General features: G+C 33.6%; 1 protein-coding gene across 5 annotated transcripts in view; it reads left to right on the top strand.

Annotated features, from left to right (window-relative positions):
* Positions 1 to 12,841, top strand: part of Rps6ka3 (ribosomal protein S6 kinase A3) — a 115,040-nt gene that overhangs the window by 41,294 nt on the left and 60,905 nt on the right. For 4 of the 5 annotated variants that reach the window (XM_077107680.1, XM_077107678.1, XM_077107679.1 and 1 more), the window contains one exon: positions 11,592 to 11,708. In XM_077107680.1, coding sequence (XP_076963795.1) covers positions 11,592 to 11,708 — 117 coding nt within the window. Of the gene's footprint in view, positions 1 to 4,028; positions 4,100 to 11,591; positions 11,709 to 12,841 lie in introns of those variants that run through there. The other variant, XM_077107682.1, reaches the window with a different exon arrangement.

Here is a 12,841-nt window from a genome sequence, read left to right as displayed (position 1 = left end):
ATATTCATGTAAGTTGTCAAATCAGTAGGTCAAAGGATAAATAGGTGACCATAGTAGTAGATAAAAAGTTATAAAACTAAATATTTATTCTTTTATATCTTTTATATTTATAAGTATTTGTATCATCTGAATGCTTTCATGAGTATTTTCCTTAAGTCAGGACCAACAAAACATTTGTTAGTGATTACTTAAAACTTCAGACTGAGAAGTTTGGGTTCTTTTTCTATGATAGAAAGCCATAAAGAATTTGAAGTAGGGGCATAATCTGGTCTAATTTGTGTTTTAAGATTTTTCTGGATGCTGAGAAGAGAAAGGGTTGCTCTGGAGAAATTATAAGTATGGATGTACACTAAAGATGGGACATCATAGTGTTTTAGAAGGTCAATGTCCAACAGATTTCTGTAGTAGTATTTGGCAGTTTTAATAATGCATTGAAGTTTATTTAATAATAGAACAGGGGTCAGCAAACTATACCCATTCGCATACCACCTGGTTTATTTCTTACTCTGATACTGGAGCTTGAATCCAGGGGCACTGTACTACTGAGCTACATCTCAAGCCTTTTTTTATTTTTAATTTTGAGTCTCTGAGTTACAGAGGCTAGCCTCAAGCTTGTGATCCTCCTCTCTCAGCCTCCTGAATCACTGGGATTTCAGGCATATGCCACCATGCCCCAGTTGCCACCTGTGTTTGTAAGTGAAGTTTTATTAAAACACAACCTCATCCAATTGTTTTCCCACTGCATTGACAGAGTTCATAGAAACCATATGTCCTGCAAAGCTGAAAATATTTACTACCTCACCCTTTACAGAAGTGATAATATGTGTAGGATGATCCCAAAATCATATTAAAAAAAGACTAGAGAGAACCTCAGATGGGAATATTTTCCTTTTATTTTTATCCTTTTTTTTGTTTATCCTTATTGTTTCTATAATGGACATATATTACATTAAAGGTAAATGATAAAATCTATAGGAAAAAAATGAAGAAAATTAGCTGAAACGTAAAAAGATAAGTTCTAAGAAATTTAGTTTAGAGGTAGAAAAAGTATAAATAATATCTTGTTTTATGTGCACAACCACACAAAGTAGCTTCCATTTCACATTTTAGCATATGATTTATTCAGGCAGACATTATTTGAGTTCTTACTATCTACTTTGTGAATACTGAAATAAGTATGATGCCTATTCTCAAGAGTAATCTGGTCAGGGAGTGGGATATGCTTAAACAGTAACAAATGCCATAAGAGATGCACCAAATAAATTTTCAGAGCTCATGTTACGTTAGGAGGTAAATTATAGCAGTTGGTCTGTGATAAGTTATAATGTGATGAAGAAGTTTTTTAAATTTTTAAATCAGATCTATATTACTTTCCTTTATGCTCTCTGCATTTTCCAGACAGGTAGCTGTATGTCCTAACATCTCCCTATGATGTAAAACACCATTTACTATTTTCTGTCTTTTTTTAATATTTTATTTTTTAGTTATAGTTGGGCACAATACCTTTATTTTGTTTCTTTATTTTACTTTATGTGGTGCTGAGGATCGAACCCAGGGCCTCACACATGCTAGGCAAGTGCTCTACCTCTGAGCCGCAACCCCAACCTGTCTTTTTGTCTTATATAGCAATATCACAGTTTTTAATTAAGATGTTGTTTTAGTTTAGGGAGACTTAAGATTATGGCAACTGAAATATTGCTTCATTTTCTTAGGACTAATGTTAAAAAAGCACACACAACAAAATGAATTATTAACCTGAGCACTAGTCATAATTAAAGCCAATTTCAACTAATTCTTTAAAAAGTATTATTTGGTTGCCCCTCTTCAGACTTGAATAAAGTTGATGACTGCTCTTTATAGATACTCCCCTTAATTGATTGTATAAAACATGATATTTGCATTACTCCTAACTTAGTCTTAAGAATCACTTCATCTTTAGACTGAAGTTATGTATTAGGTAGTTGTCCTAACCTTGCTGCCCTTTTGGAGCATCAGAAGGAGGCTTTAGTAATTCCTTTGAGAGATGGGAGAATTCTGTTTTACTGCTTGCTTTGCTGAAAAATTGAGGCATGCATTTTTAAATTTTTTTTAGTTGTAGATGGACACAATACCTTTTTTTTTTATGTGGTGCTGAGACTCAAACTCAGTACCTCACACATGCTAGGCAAGCCCTCTACCACTGATCCACAACCCCAGTCCAAGGCGTGCATTTTTAACTGAGTAGTGCACAATTGTCCAGGAAGAATTAATTGTCCTGGATACTTAAGTTGATTCTAATGTTTTGATTATATAGGATAATTTTTAGTTGATCAGGGTTTTTTTTAATCACCATAAAGATTTTATTTAACAAGAAAAGCCCTGGCCAGGCATGATGGTGCACGCCTGTAATCCCAGCAGCTAGGGAGGCTGAGACAGGATGATCTCAAAGCCAGCCTCAGCAAAAGTGAGGTGCTAAGCAACTCAGTGAGACCCTGTCTCTAAATAAAATACAAAATAAGCTGGAGATGTGGCTCAGTGGTTGAGTGCCCCTGACTTCAATCCCCAATATCAAAAATGAAAAAGAAAAGCCCTGGCTTCTCATATAATACCCATAGCACATAATGGGCACTTTAGTGTTTTCTCCATCAATGTGCTGAATGGAGCTCCAGCTATAGATTTGACGATAGTTTCGTCATTCATAAAGTGAGCTGATTATCCTTAATATTTGTTTAGTTTTAGTGTGGTGTTTTGGTTTGGGTACTGTGGATCAAACCCACTGCCTCATTCATGCTGAACAAATGCTATACCACAAAACTACACCCTCAGTCCCATGTTCTTGGTGTTCTCCAGTCTCTTCAGGTTTTGAAAATTCAGTGGCTTTATTGAATTCTCATAGGCTATGTATATTAACACCTTTTGTTGGTTCTACATTAAATAAAACATTTCCCCACAGCTCTTAAAGTGCTGTTCCTTGGGCTGTTTTGTTTTAGTGCTATGTTTAGTTAGTGTTTTATTTGTAATGATCATGTTCTAGGTATTAACAGACTTTAGAAAATATTTTTCTGGCTGGGGTTGTGGCTCAGTTGTAAAGCACTCATCTGGCATGTGTGAGGCACTGGGTTCAATCCTCAGCACCACATAAAAAAATAAATAAATTAAATAATGGTATTGTGTCCATCTACACCTAAAGAAAATATTTTTCAAAGGTGAAAATATCTTTGAAGAACTTCTGTAATTAAAGGATGAAATGCAAAGTTGACTTTTTTTTCAAACTTCTTTCAAAGTGTTCCTTTTTTCTCACTAATAACAGGAATCAGCTTTTTAAGAAAAAGAAAGATTTGTTAACTGGAAATTGAGTTTTAGCTATGATCCTTCAAGTCTTTAACTTGGTTGATAAGTGATGTTTATAACCAATGTAAATTTAAATATATTTTTTTCATTTAAGATGGGAAGAATTTATACTTAAATCACAATTAAATATTTTTGCATGTGGTCTTCATTTCCTACCCATAATTATAAAGCTCTTCCTTATTGACAGGGAACACCCATGACATGTCTATATATAACCTTAAAATCATCTTGAGGCCATGTCTTGAGTATGTGTATAAACTTTACAAAAGGTAAAATTCCACATGCGCATCAGCAACTTTTATTATTTTAATAGTAGTGACTAATTTCAGTTGCTTTTAAGAGTCATATAGTTAAGAAATACTGGCATTTCTCAGGATTCTAAAATAATAACATTCATTTTACTGGTTATGAAAATTGTCTGCACTGCTGGGAATGAGAAGAAAAGAACATTTCAACAGGGTTTGACTATCAGCAAATCTATTTGGGTTTCCTGTTCTGGCCTCCCTACCTATCAGCTACATTAGTCCCCCTGCCGGCAGGTTTCTCCTTTCTTTTACCACAGCAAAACTGTACAGCCTCTTTTTCTAGCATTTTCAGGACCCGCCTGACAGGAAATTTTCTAATTGCCGGAACAGCTGGTAGGAGAAAACTTTGCAGGGGCTTGGCCTTCCCTTTCTAACTTAGGTTTTCCCGTCAGAAATTCCTTTATCACCAACATGGTTTCGTAGCCATGTTCAAATTTTTGTCTTTTCGTGTTCGTTCTATACAGGTAAGCTTTGTTCAACTTCTTTAAAAAAACATAAAATGTTTTAGTTGAGCTAATTAATTGTGCTAATTAAATAGTTACTTTATATATTCTTTTAAGAAACTTCAGAATTCAAAACCAGTGTTGATAGAACTTAATAATATTTTTTAAGTAAAAGTAAGCCAGTTGTATAATACGTTTCAACTTGATGTATTTTAGCAACTTATTTTTACATTGGCTTTTTGTGCTGGAGTAATTTTTATCTTGCTAGTTTTTGTAATTTTGTTTAATAAAACAAATGACTTAATTCTAATTTTTAAACCACTAGTGAACAGAATTACAAATTTACTAATATATAGGAGATTATTATTATTATGTAAGGAATATTTTGGCAGATAGGAGAGTGCTATTTTAAGCAGCTAAGAACTTAAAATCAGTTTTTTGTTGAAATTCATTCTTGTAAAAACTTGAAAGTTAAGCTCCACATTGAAGTAACCTTAAGCAAGTAATTTTATCTGACTAAAAGTAGACACAATTTTCAAACAATTACTTTGTTAAAATGGGCTTAGTGGATAGTAATTTGCATTGTATTAAAATCTAAAATTCTGTCAAAATCAACTTGATATTTTGCCATGAGAATTGTGCTATTCTGCTGCTCTTTAAAAAAACATTAAATTTGCTGATTGGGATTCTCAGTTGGGAGAAAACTGCTCCTCATGGCACTGATTGAGAATGTAAGTCTGGAGAACCAGCAATATTTTTTTCCCCAAACATGTAAGAAGCTGGCTTATAACACTCTGTTAAAGAATTTTGTTAAATAAAAAATGCTAAGCATGCTTATCATTCCATTGGCAGATGAAGTAAAATGAATTTGATCAAATTATAATCTAGAATAAATTAAAATGTGCTCTTACCATGTCTTTAACCAGCCTAATTTTATATTAAAACCAAAAAATTTTTATCTTGATCATCTAAAAAAGGAAGTTAACCTGCCTTTTTCAAAGGCCTATCATAGAATTACAGGTATCTATAGAGATCTTGATGCTTCCATTACTTTGAAATTAACTTTAAGGGGCAAAGTATGCATTTTTCATTTTTAATGTCATTTTTATGTTATACCAAAAATGATTACATATCTATGTTAGAAAAATATTTTTTTCTTGACTTTTACCAAGGAACATTTAAATATTTTACTTCAATTTTTAATAATATTTTCTGGCATTCAAAACAATTTAGAAAATACAAATGCCTCAAGAACATACTTCCTGACTCAAGGGAGGGGAGGAAAAAGGAAATTATGTATACAAGGCAGGGCATAATGCCAAATGTTGAATCATTTTTTAAAATCAGTTAAAGTCACCCAGTTTGTTTTCTTAATGTTAGCATGTTACAATATTAGTATATTTATAACTCAAACAGACATCATTAATTTCAGTTCCTTTTCTTTAATCCTTTTTACATTTTAGGATCAATTATAATTTTCCCTCACAACTTGAAAAGGAAATATTAGGTTATTTTTTTCCTTCATTTAAAAGGTGAACCTTAAAGACTATTTAAGCTGTGGGTGACAAATGTCTTTAACAGGGAAGTATAGAAGAATAATACAGGATTATGTAGATTCACTGCCAGCCTCAACATTTTACCTACAGTTAGAACTTTGCTCATCAAATAAACATATACTTTGTAAAAATTACTATATAGAATTTATAACTGTTTTAAATGCACAAAGTAATGTTTTTAATGGTAACAAATGGACAGGTAGGCAAAACTGCAGTTTCACAAACCACTGGACTGTAGTTTTATATTTTTGTGTGATTTAGTTCAGTAACAGGTAGTTTAGTAACATAAGATGTGTTTTTCACATGCACATGTCAGTCTGTTCTAGGTTTATTGGTGCCTTATTTGATACTCCTCTCTGACTCATGGTATAAGCTAGAAGAATACATTGTTGCTTTATAAACTGTTGCCCAAGATTGCCCTAACATTAGTTTATGACCTAGTTGAACTGTAGATCATTTCAGAAATATCCATGGCCCCTTGAGTTGGTAGCATTAAGTACAACCTGGGCATTGAGAGATCAACCAAGAATATTTTGCCTATTATACTACTGCAGCTTTGCATATATATATAAAAGTAGCTAGAAAAAGAGTGTGCTGATATGATTAGTAAGAATTTATGTCTTATAAAATTTAAATTTGGAATGGGAAACATAGTCAAAACGGCAATTTTTTGGAAATCAGCCATTGTCAAACTTGCCATAGGCATTGATCTTTCCTTTCCATCTGCAGAAAAATTTTCTGTACTCTTTGTGCCCCAATTTAGAGATAAATTTTTTTTCTGGGCAAGGTGGTGCATACCAGTAATCCCAGTAACTCAGAAGGCTGAGGCCAGCCGCAGCAACTTAATGAGACCCTGTCTCAATAAGAAATAAAGTGTCTGGGGATGTACCTCAGTGGTAAAGCACCCCTGGGTTCAATCCCTAGTATTTATGTATAAACACACATAAATGTATATATACACATATAAATATACATTATTCTAGTTTGTATCCTGAAAGGTCAAGTCAATGAAATCTCCATTAAACTGGAGACATAAAACAGGAGAAAAAAGATAAGAAGCATAAAGGGTTCAATTCTAGACATAAAACAATATTCAACTAATAGAGGAGTCTCAAAAAAAGAGAAGCCCTGAAGAATGAATGGAAGGAAATTATCAAAGAAATGTTAGAATTCTTCAGAGGTAAAGAATTTAACTCTTTATATGATAAAAATTTACCAAACATCTAGCATTCTTAAGAAAAGAAGACCCTTATAATATCTCAAATCATGGACTTTCAGAGAAAACAAGGACAGAGAAATCCTTAAGCTTCCAAAAAGAACCAGGTCACCTCCCCCAAAAGTGTGACCAGGTTCACATCCATTTATTTCATGGCAGCACTGTGTACTAGAAAGCACACCAGTGGCATCAAAGTTTTGAGGCAAGATTATTTTTATTTTAAATTTTGATACCAAGCCAAACTATACATATATGAAGACAAAGACATTTATAGATATGCACTGTTCAGAAAGTTTTCTTCCACACCACCATTCTTAGGAAATTATAAGGGGGTATTTTTAATAGGAAATTGCAAATAGTTCATTCAGCCAGAAAAACTGCTATGCGGCAGGCCTGGAAGAACCCCGCCCATCCTGGTGGGAGAGTAAGGAAGGTCTCCAGTATAGGAAAGGTCTCTGAGAAGACTGGGCAGTAGTATGGTTAGGGGCTAAAAATTAAAAATAATTAACTTCTCTCTCCACTCAAGAATGTTGGAGGACCTATTAGAAACAGGAAGAGTAGAAACCTGCTTATAAGAAATTCAGGGTCCAAATAAGAAAGTAAAATTTATCATGAATTTAAGCATTGATGGAGTATTATTGTTTAAGTCTCCTTTGATTGGCCTGGGAATCATTGCTATGGGCCCAAATAAAAGGAAATTTAATATATTACTTAGCCTACAGTTGAACAATGTATTATTATGGTAGTATGGATGTCCCTATAGGCTTTTGAATTCAGAATCAGGCTGTGGCAAGAGCATGAAGTATTAGTTGCACTTGCAGAAGAGAACATTCATTTTCTTAATAGCCTTAATATTAATAAAAATGTAAAAAATAGTTAGCAGCAGGTGGGGGAAATTGGAGAAAGAATGAGCACTGTTAACTTCCTTTTTAAAAAGTGAGGAATTAGGATTCTATCCAAAACTAGGAGAAAAAGTAAGTTTATGTAAAATTAATATAACTTTTTTTTGGAGGGGGAGGATTGAACACAGGGGCACGTGAAAGTAAATGCCATATTAATTGTTTTCAGAATCTAGGCAAAGAGGGTGCTTTTTATCCTAAGCTATTCTGCCACTGTTTGATCCGTTGCCTATGTGGACGTATTGTTTTCAATTTAAAAACAAAGTTTAAGGAACAGGAAATAACTCAGGTTGACAAAAGGCTATGTGTAAGGGAATGTTGAAAGATAATACCAAAGAAGTAGATTGACACTATATTATAGAAGGCCTTTTATGCCACCATGAAGCAGTGCTTTTAATGTGGGAAAATTGGAGGAATTTTTGAGTAACCTGTTCATATGACTGGAGCTGTATACTTTTAGAAAATGAATTTGTCAAGATGAACTGGAGTGGGCACAGGCATAAAAGAGGTATTAACGATTTATCATACTAGTTTCAGATTTCTACATGAAAGGTATTGAAAGGCTTATAACTGGATGATACTATTGGAAATAGAAAAATAATTAAGAAAATGTATCCCCAGTACCATGCTTGATACATAGTTGGTATTTCAATATATGTTTATTGAATGAAGGGATCAAAGGAAGAGTACATTTTTTAGTAATTTACATGGGAGGAAAGAAAGGGTAGTCATTAAAGATGAGAGTAGTAACTGCTCTTTATTTTGAGACTCACAGCTTGATAGCAGCTCACACTACCTTGATCCTGTATGACTGCTACAATATGCAGAATGTTCATAATTCAGGAATTATTCCTTCTTACAGGTGTTGCATCTTTATTTATGAAGATGATTGTGATAGGCATTTGCTACAATATATCAAGTGAAAAAATATTGTGACCTGATAAATTGCATCCCACTTTCCCAAGAAAGAAAAGGGGTAAAACATGAAACGTTACAGAGTATAGTTCTTCATGCTGTTCTAATTTATGGGCATAAATGGTTGCTGTATTCCAGTTAAGCTCTTGGATAGTTTTTGTTTTTGTTGTTGTTTTTATCATTGGAGGTTAAGTGTTGCATGCTGGAATCCAGCCCATGAACTTGGCTTCATGAGTCAAGTATGTAAAATGTAATACAATAATATTGTAATAATATTTCTGGGTACAGAAAAGAAAAAACTTCTTTACATGTATATAATTTATAAACCACTAATTTTTCAAATATTGGATTATGCTAATATTTTGTACTATGAATGTGCTGTCAAATATTCGAACACCACTTCTTTAAGCAACTGAGATAACTAAACCAAGAGATAATAGGCTAGTTACAAAGACCAGGGGTATAAGTCTATAGGTTCCTGTCATTGATCTTGGGATGGTAAACCACCAAAAGCTTCAGAGAGTCTCAGAGTGGTGTAATGATAAGGGCCTTGTTTTTGAAGTCAGAAGACCTGAACTTGAGCCTTTAGTGCGACACTTCCTGGCTTATGATCTTTAGACCTCACTTAATCTCTTTAAACTACAGACTATGGAGTATTCAACCATTATGCCTTTCAAAGATCTATATCAAATTTATAGTGGTAAATAGGAGAGTACGTAGAGAATTCTGAAATGTTTTTGCTTGCTTTGTTATCAGCCCTCAAAAACATTAATATGAGGGGCTGGGGTTATGGCTCAGTGGCAGAGCATTTGCCTAGCATGTGTAAGGCACTGGGTTTGATCCTCAGCACCACATATAAATAAATAAAAAATAAAAGGTACATCAACAAAAATATTTTTTTAAAAAACACTAATATGTGGTCAAATATTTGTTGTAAAGCATTAATGAGACTTAAAAAATGAAAAAAGCACCTAAAACAGGCTTGACATGAGGTAGGTGCTTAAGTATTTGCTGGATTTCAATCTATATCTTACTTAATCAATCCTACATATATTGTTCTTTGAAAGATTTGTTTTTAATTTGGTAATTTGCTTCCTGTCTTTCCTATTGTATCTGCTAACAGCATTACTCTAAGCCCTTGTACTTTGATCTCATTTGAAGAGAAAAATGCCCACAAAAATGGTGGTATCTTAGAATCTGCTATTGTTTGGTTCTACCCTAATATCTGTTATGTGGGGTTTTTGTGAGAATTAATGGAGACAATGCAAGTGAAATTACAAAGTAAAGAACCAAACCAGGGACTAGGATTGTGGCTCAGTGGTAGTACAGCGCTCGCCTAGCAGGGGCAGGACCCGGGTTCCATCCTCAGCACCACATAAAAATAAAGGCATTGTGTTGTGTCTATCTACACCCAAAAAATAAATAAATAAATATTTTTAAAACTCCAATATTAGGAGATTGTTTTTTGATGATGTTGTTGTTGTTGCATAAATTCCAAAGGAATCTAAAATGATTAGTTAGGCTGCATAAGTAGTAGGAAAACCTACTAACTACAGCCTCTGTCTTAGAAAGTAAAATAGTAGGTTTGGATTCCTTTTTATCCTCTTCTGGGAGCTGCTTTTTCCTTTTATAACTCATTTTCAGAAGCTGCCACATTAGGATATCCTAGTATATATTTTTGAGAAATCTTTGCAATTGTTTACATTGCCAACATCCAATGGATATCTCAAAGTGTAAATAGAAGCCAGGTGCAGTGGCACGTGCCTGTAATCCCAGTAACTCTGGAGGTTGAGGCAGGAACATCTCAAGTTCAAGGCCAGCCTCAGCAACTTATCAAGGCCTTAAGAAATTTAGCAAGTCTCTGTCCTAAGATAAAAAACAAAAAGGTCTGGGGATGGAGTTCAATAGATGGAGTACCCCTGGATGTAATCCCCAACAAAGAGAGGGGAGTGAGAGAATAAATGTAAATTGAGCTCAAACATTTGTTTGGCATACTATAGTAATAAAAATAATTATTTGTATAGCACATTTAGATTCTTCTAATAGTATTTATGCATCCAGAAAAAAATATAGTCAAATAGATACGGTAGCCTTTATTTGACAGGCTTATGTTTCTGTTAGGTTTGGTTTTATGTTGTCATTTTTGTTATACACACAATATGTCTTTATGCTAAATTTGCTGATCTCAATATAAAAAAGTAATTGAAACCTTATGTACACTTCTCCCTTTCTGATACCTTTCCTCAGATATACTGAAGTGTTGACTGTCTTTTAAAATCCAAAGACTTTTTAAAACCTTTGTTATGCAGAATAGTCATTTTTTTCAGTGTCTAATCCTCCATCCAATTGTTAAATCTTTTCTTCGAATTTTTCAGTTTAGAGTTACTTCTTTATCCCCGTCAGACCCCAGTTTATTCTAGAAAGGGAAGTAACTTAGATATTTTAAACAAATAAAACTTCAGTGTACTTTCTTAAACAGCTTTATTAAGGGTATCCATGTTTACCCTGGAATATTTCTTAACCCTTCTCTCTAGTAAGCAGGGATTTTTGTATATAGCCTTTGTTCTGCCTAGTACAATCACATGCCAGAGTACAATATTTACTGTAATCAATCCATTTCAGATTTCTTCACACCCTCTTCCCTGCCTTACAACTATTTGAATTATCTCCATTAGGGAGAATTAAAACTTGGAAATACTCATCACTAATGTTAAATTGGCCCATGTAGTTGACTGGTACAATTCTATCTCTAGATATTTGCTTGGTCTGTGTTTTCTATTCACTTCATAGATCAGTAAAGGGTCGTTTTTGTATGTTAACTTGAAGATTTCTAATGTTGTGCTAAATTAAGATTACTTGGTTTCTGGTGGGAGGAAAAAAAGTAGCTTGGACTGACTGTTTTTTCTATATTATATTTACTTCAACAGGAAGAAGGCAGCATCAAGGAAATTGCCATCACACATCATGTAAAGGAAGGACATGAAAAAGCAGATCCTTCCCAGTTTGAACTTTTAAAAGTATTAGGGCAGGGATCATTTGGAAAGGTAAGTTATAAATATGTGCTTTTTAAAAAGTTCATAGAAATAGAGAGTAGAATAGTGGTCACTAGAGGCTAGAAAGGATAGGGAGAAGTAGAGGGAGTTTGGATAATAGGTACCAAATACAGTTACATAGTGGGAATAAGACTATAGTTACCAGTAATTTGTTATTATTTTATTAAGAACTAGAAAAGAGTTTGAAGCTTCCCCAACACAAATTATATTACCCTGATCATTACACATTATATACTTGTATCAGTTATCACAGTATACCCTTAAATATATACAATTATTATGTATCAATTAAAGTGTGTATGTGTGTGTGTGTGTGTGTGTGTGTGTGTGTGTTATACACACCTTGGAGAAAGAAGTAAGGTTTAGGTTAAAAAAGTGAATGAAAATTTTAATCAAAAGATTTTGGGATTAAAAAGTTGACTTTTGTAATTTATGTATATTTCATACATACGGAAATGGAAATATTTTATGAAATACTACCAGTCTCCATGCCAGCAGTGCTTTCTGTGCTTTTACATTTCTTACTATCATTGTGGAAAAATGAATAAAGTCACTCAAAAGTACATTGCATATCAGAGAAAATATTTGACCTTAGACTTTCTGGGACTGGCTTATTTCACTTAGCATGATAATCAACAATTCTGTCCATTTACCGGCAAATGCCATAATGTCATTCTCTGTGGCTGAATAATACTCCATTATGTATATATAGCAAATTTTCTTTATCCATTCATCTGTTGAATATATAACTAAAAAGAACTAATTAAAAAAAAAGCACTGTGCAAACCTTAGTTAATTGGCAGTATTTATACTCTTTAGTATATATATATATATACACACTCTTCAGTTGTGTTTTTTATGGTTCTTTTTTTTTTTTTTTTTTTTTTGGTACCAGGGATTGAACCCAAGGGTGCCACATCCCCTGAGCCACATCCCCAGCCTGTTTTTGTTGTTGTTTGTTTGTTTTTGTTTTTATTTTGGAGACAGGGTCAGCCAAGTTGCTGAGGCTTGCTTTGAAATTGTGATCTTTCTGCCTCAGCCTCCCAAACCACTGGAATGACAGGCATGTGCCACCACACCCAGCCTAGTTGTGCTTCTTGAATGATTAAAAATCACAAAATATT

This window comes from Callospermophilus lateralis, chromosome X (assembly GCF_048772815.1).
Source record: "Callospermophilus lateralis isolate mCalLat2 chromosome X, mCalLat2.hap1, whole genome shotgun sequence".
NCBI classification, from domain to species: domain Eukaryota; kingdom Metazoa; phylum Chordata; class Mammalia; order Rodentia; family Sciuridae; genus Callospermophilus; species Callospermophilus lateralis.
Note: the sequence above shows the minus strand (reverse complement) of the source record. Positions and strands in the feature narration are given on the sequence as shown.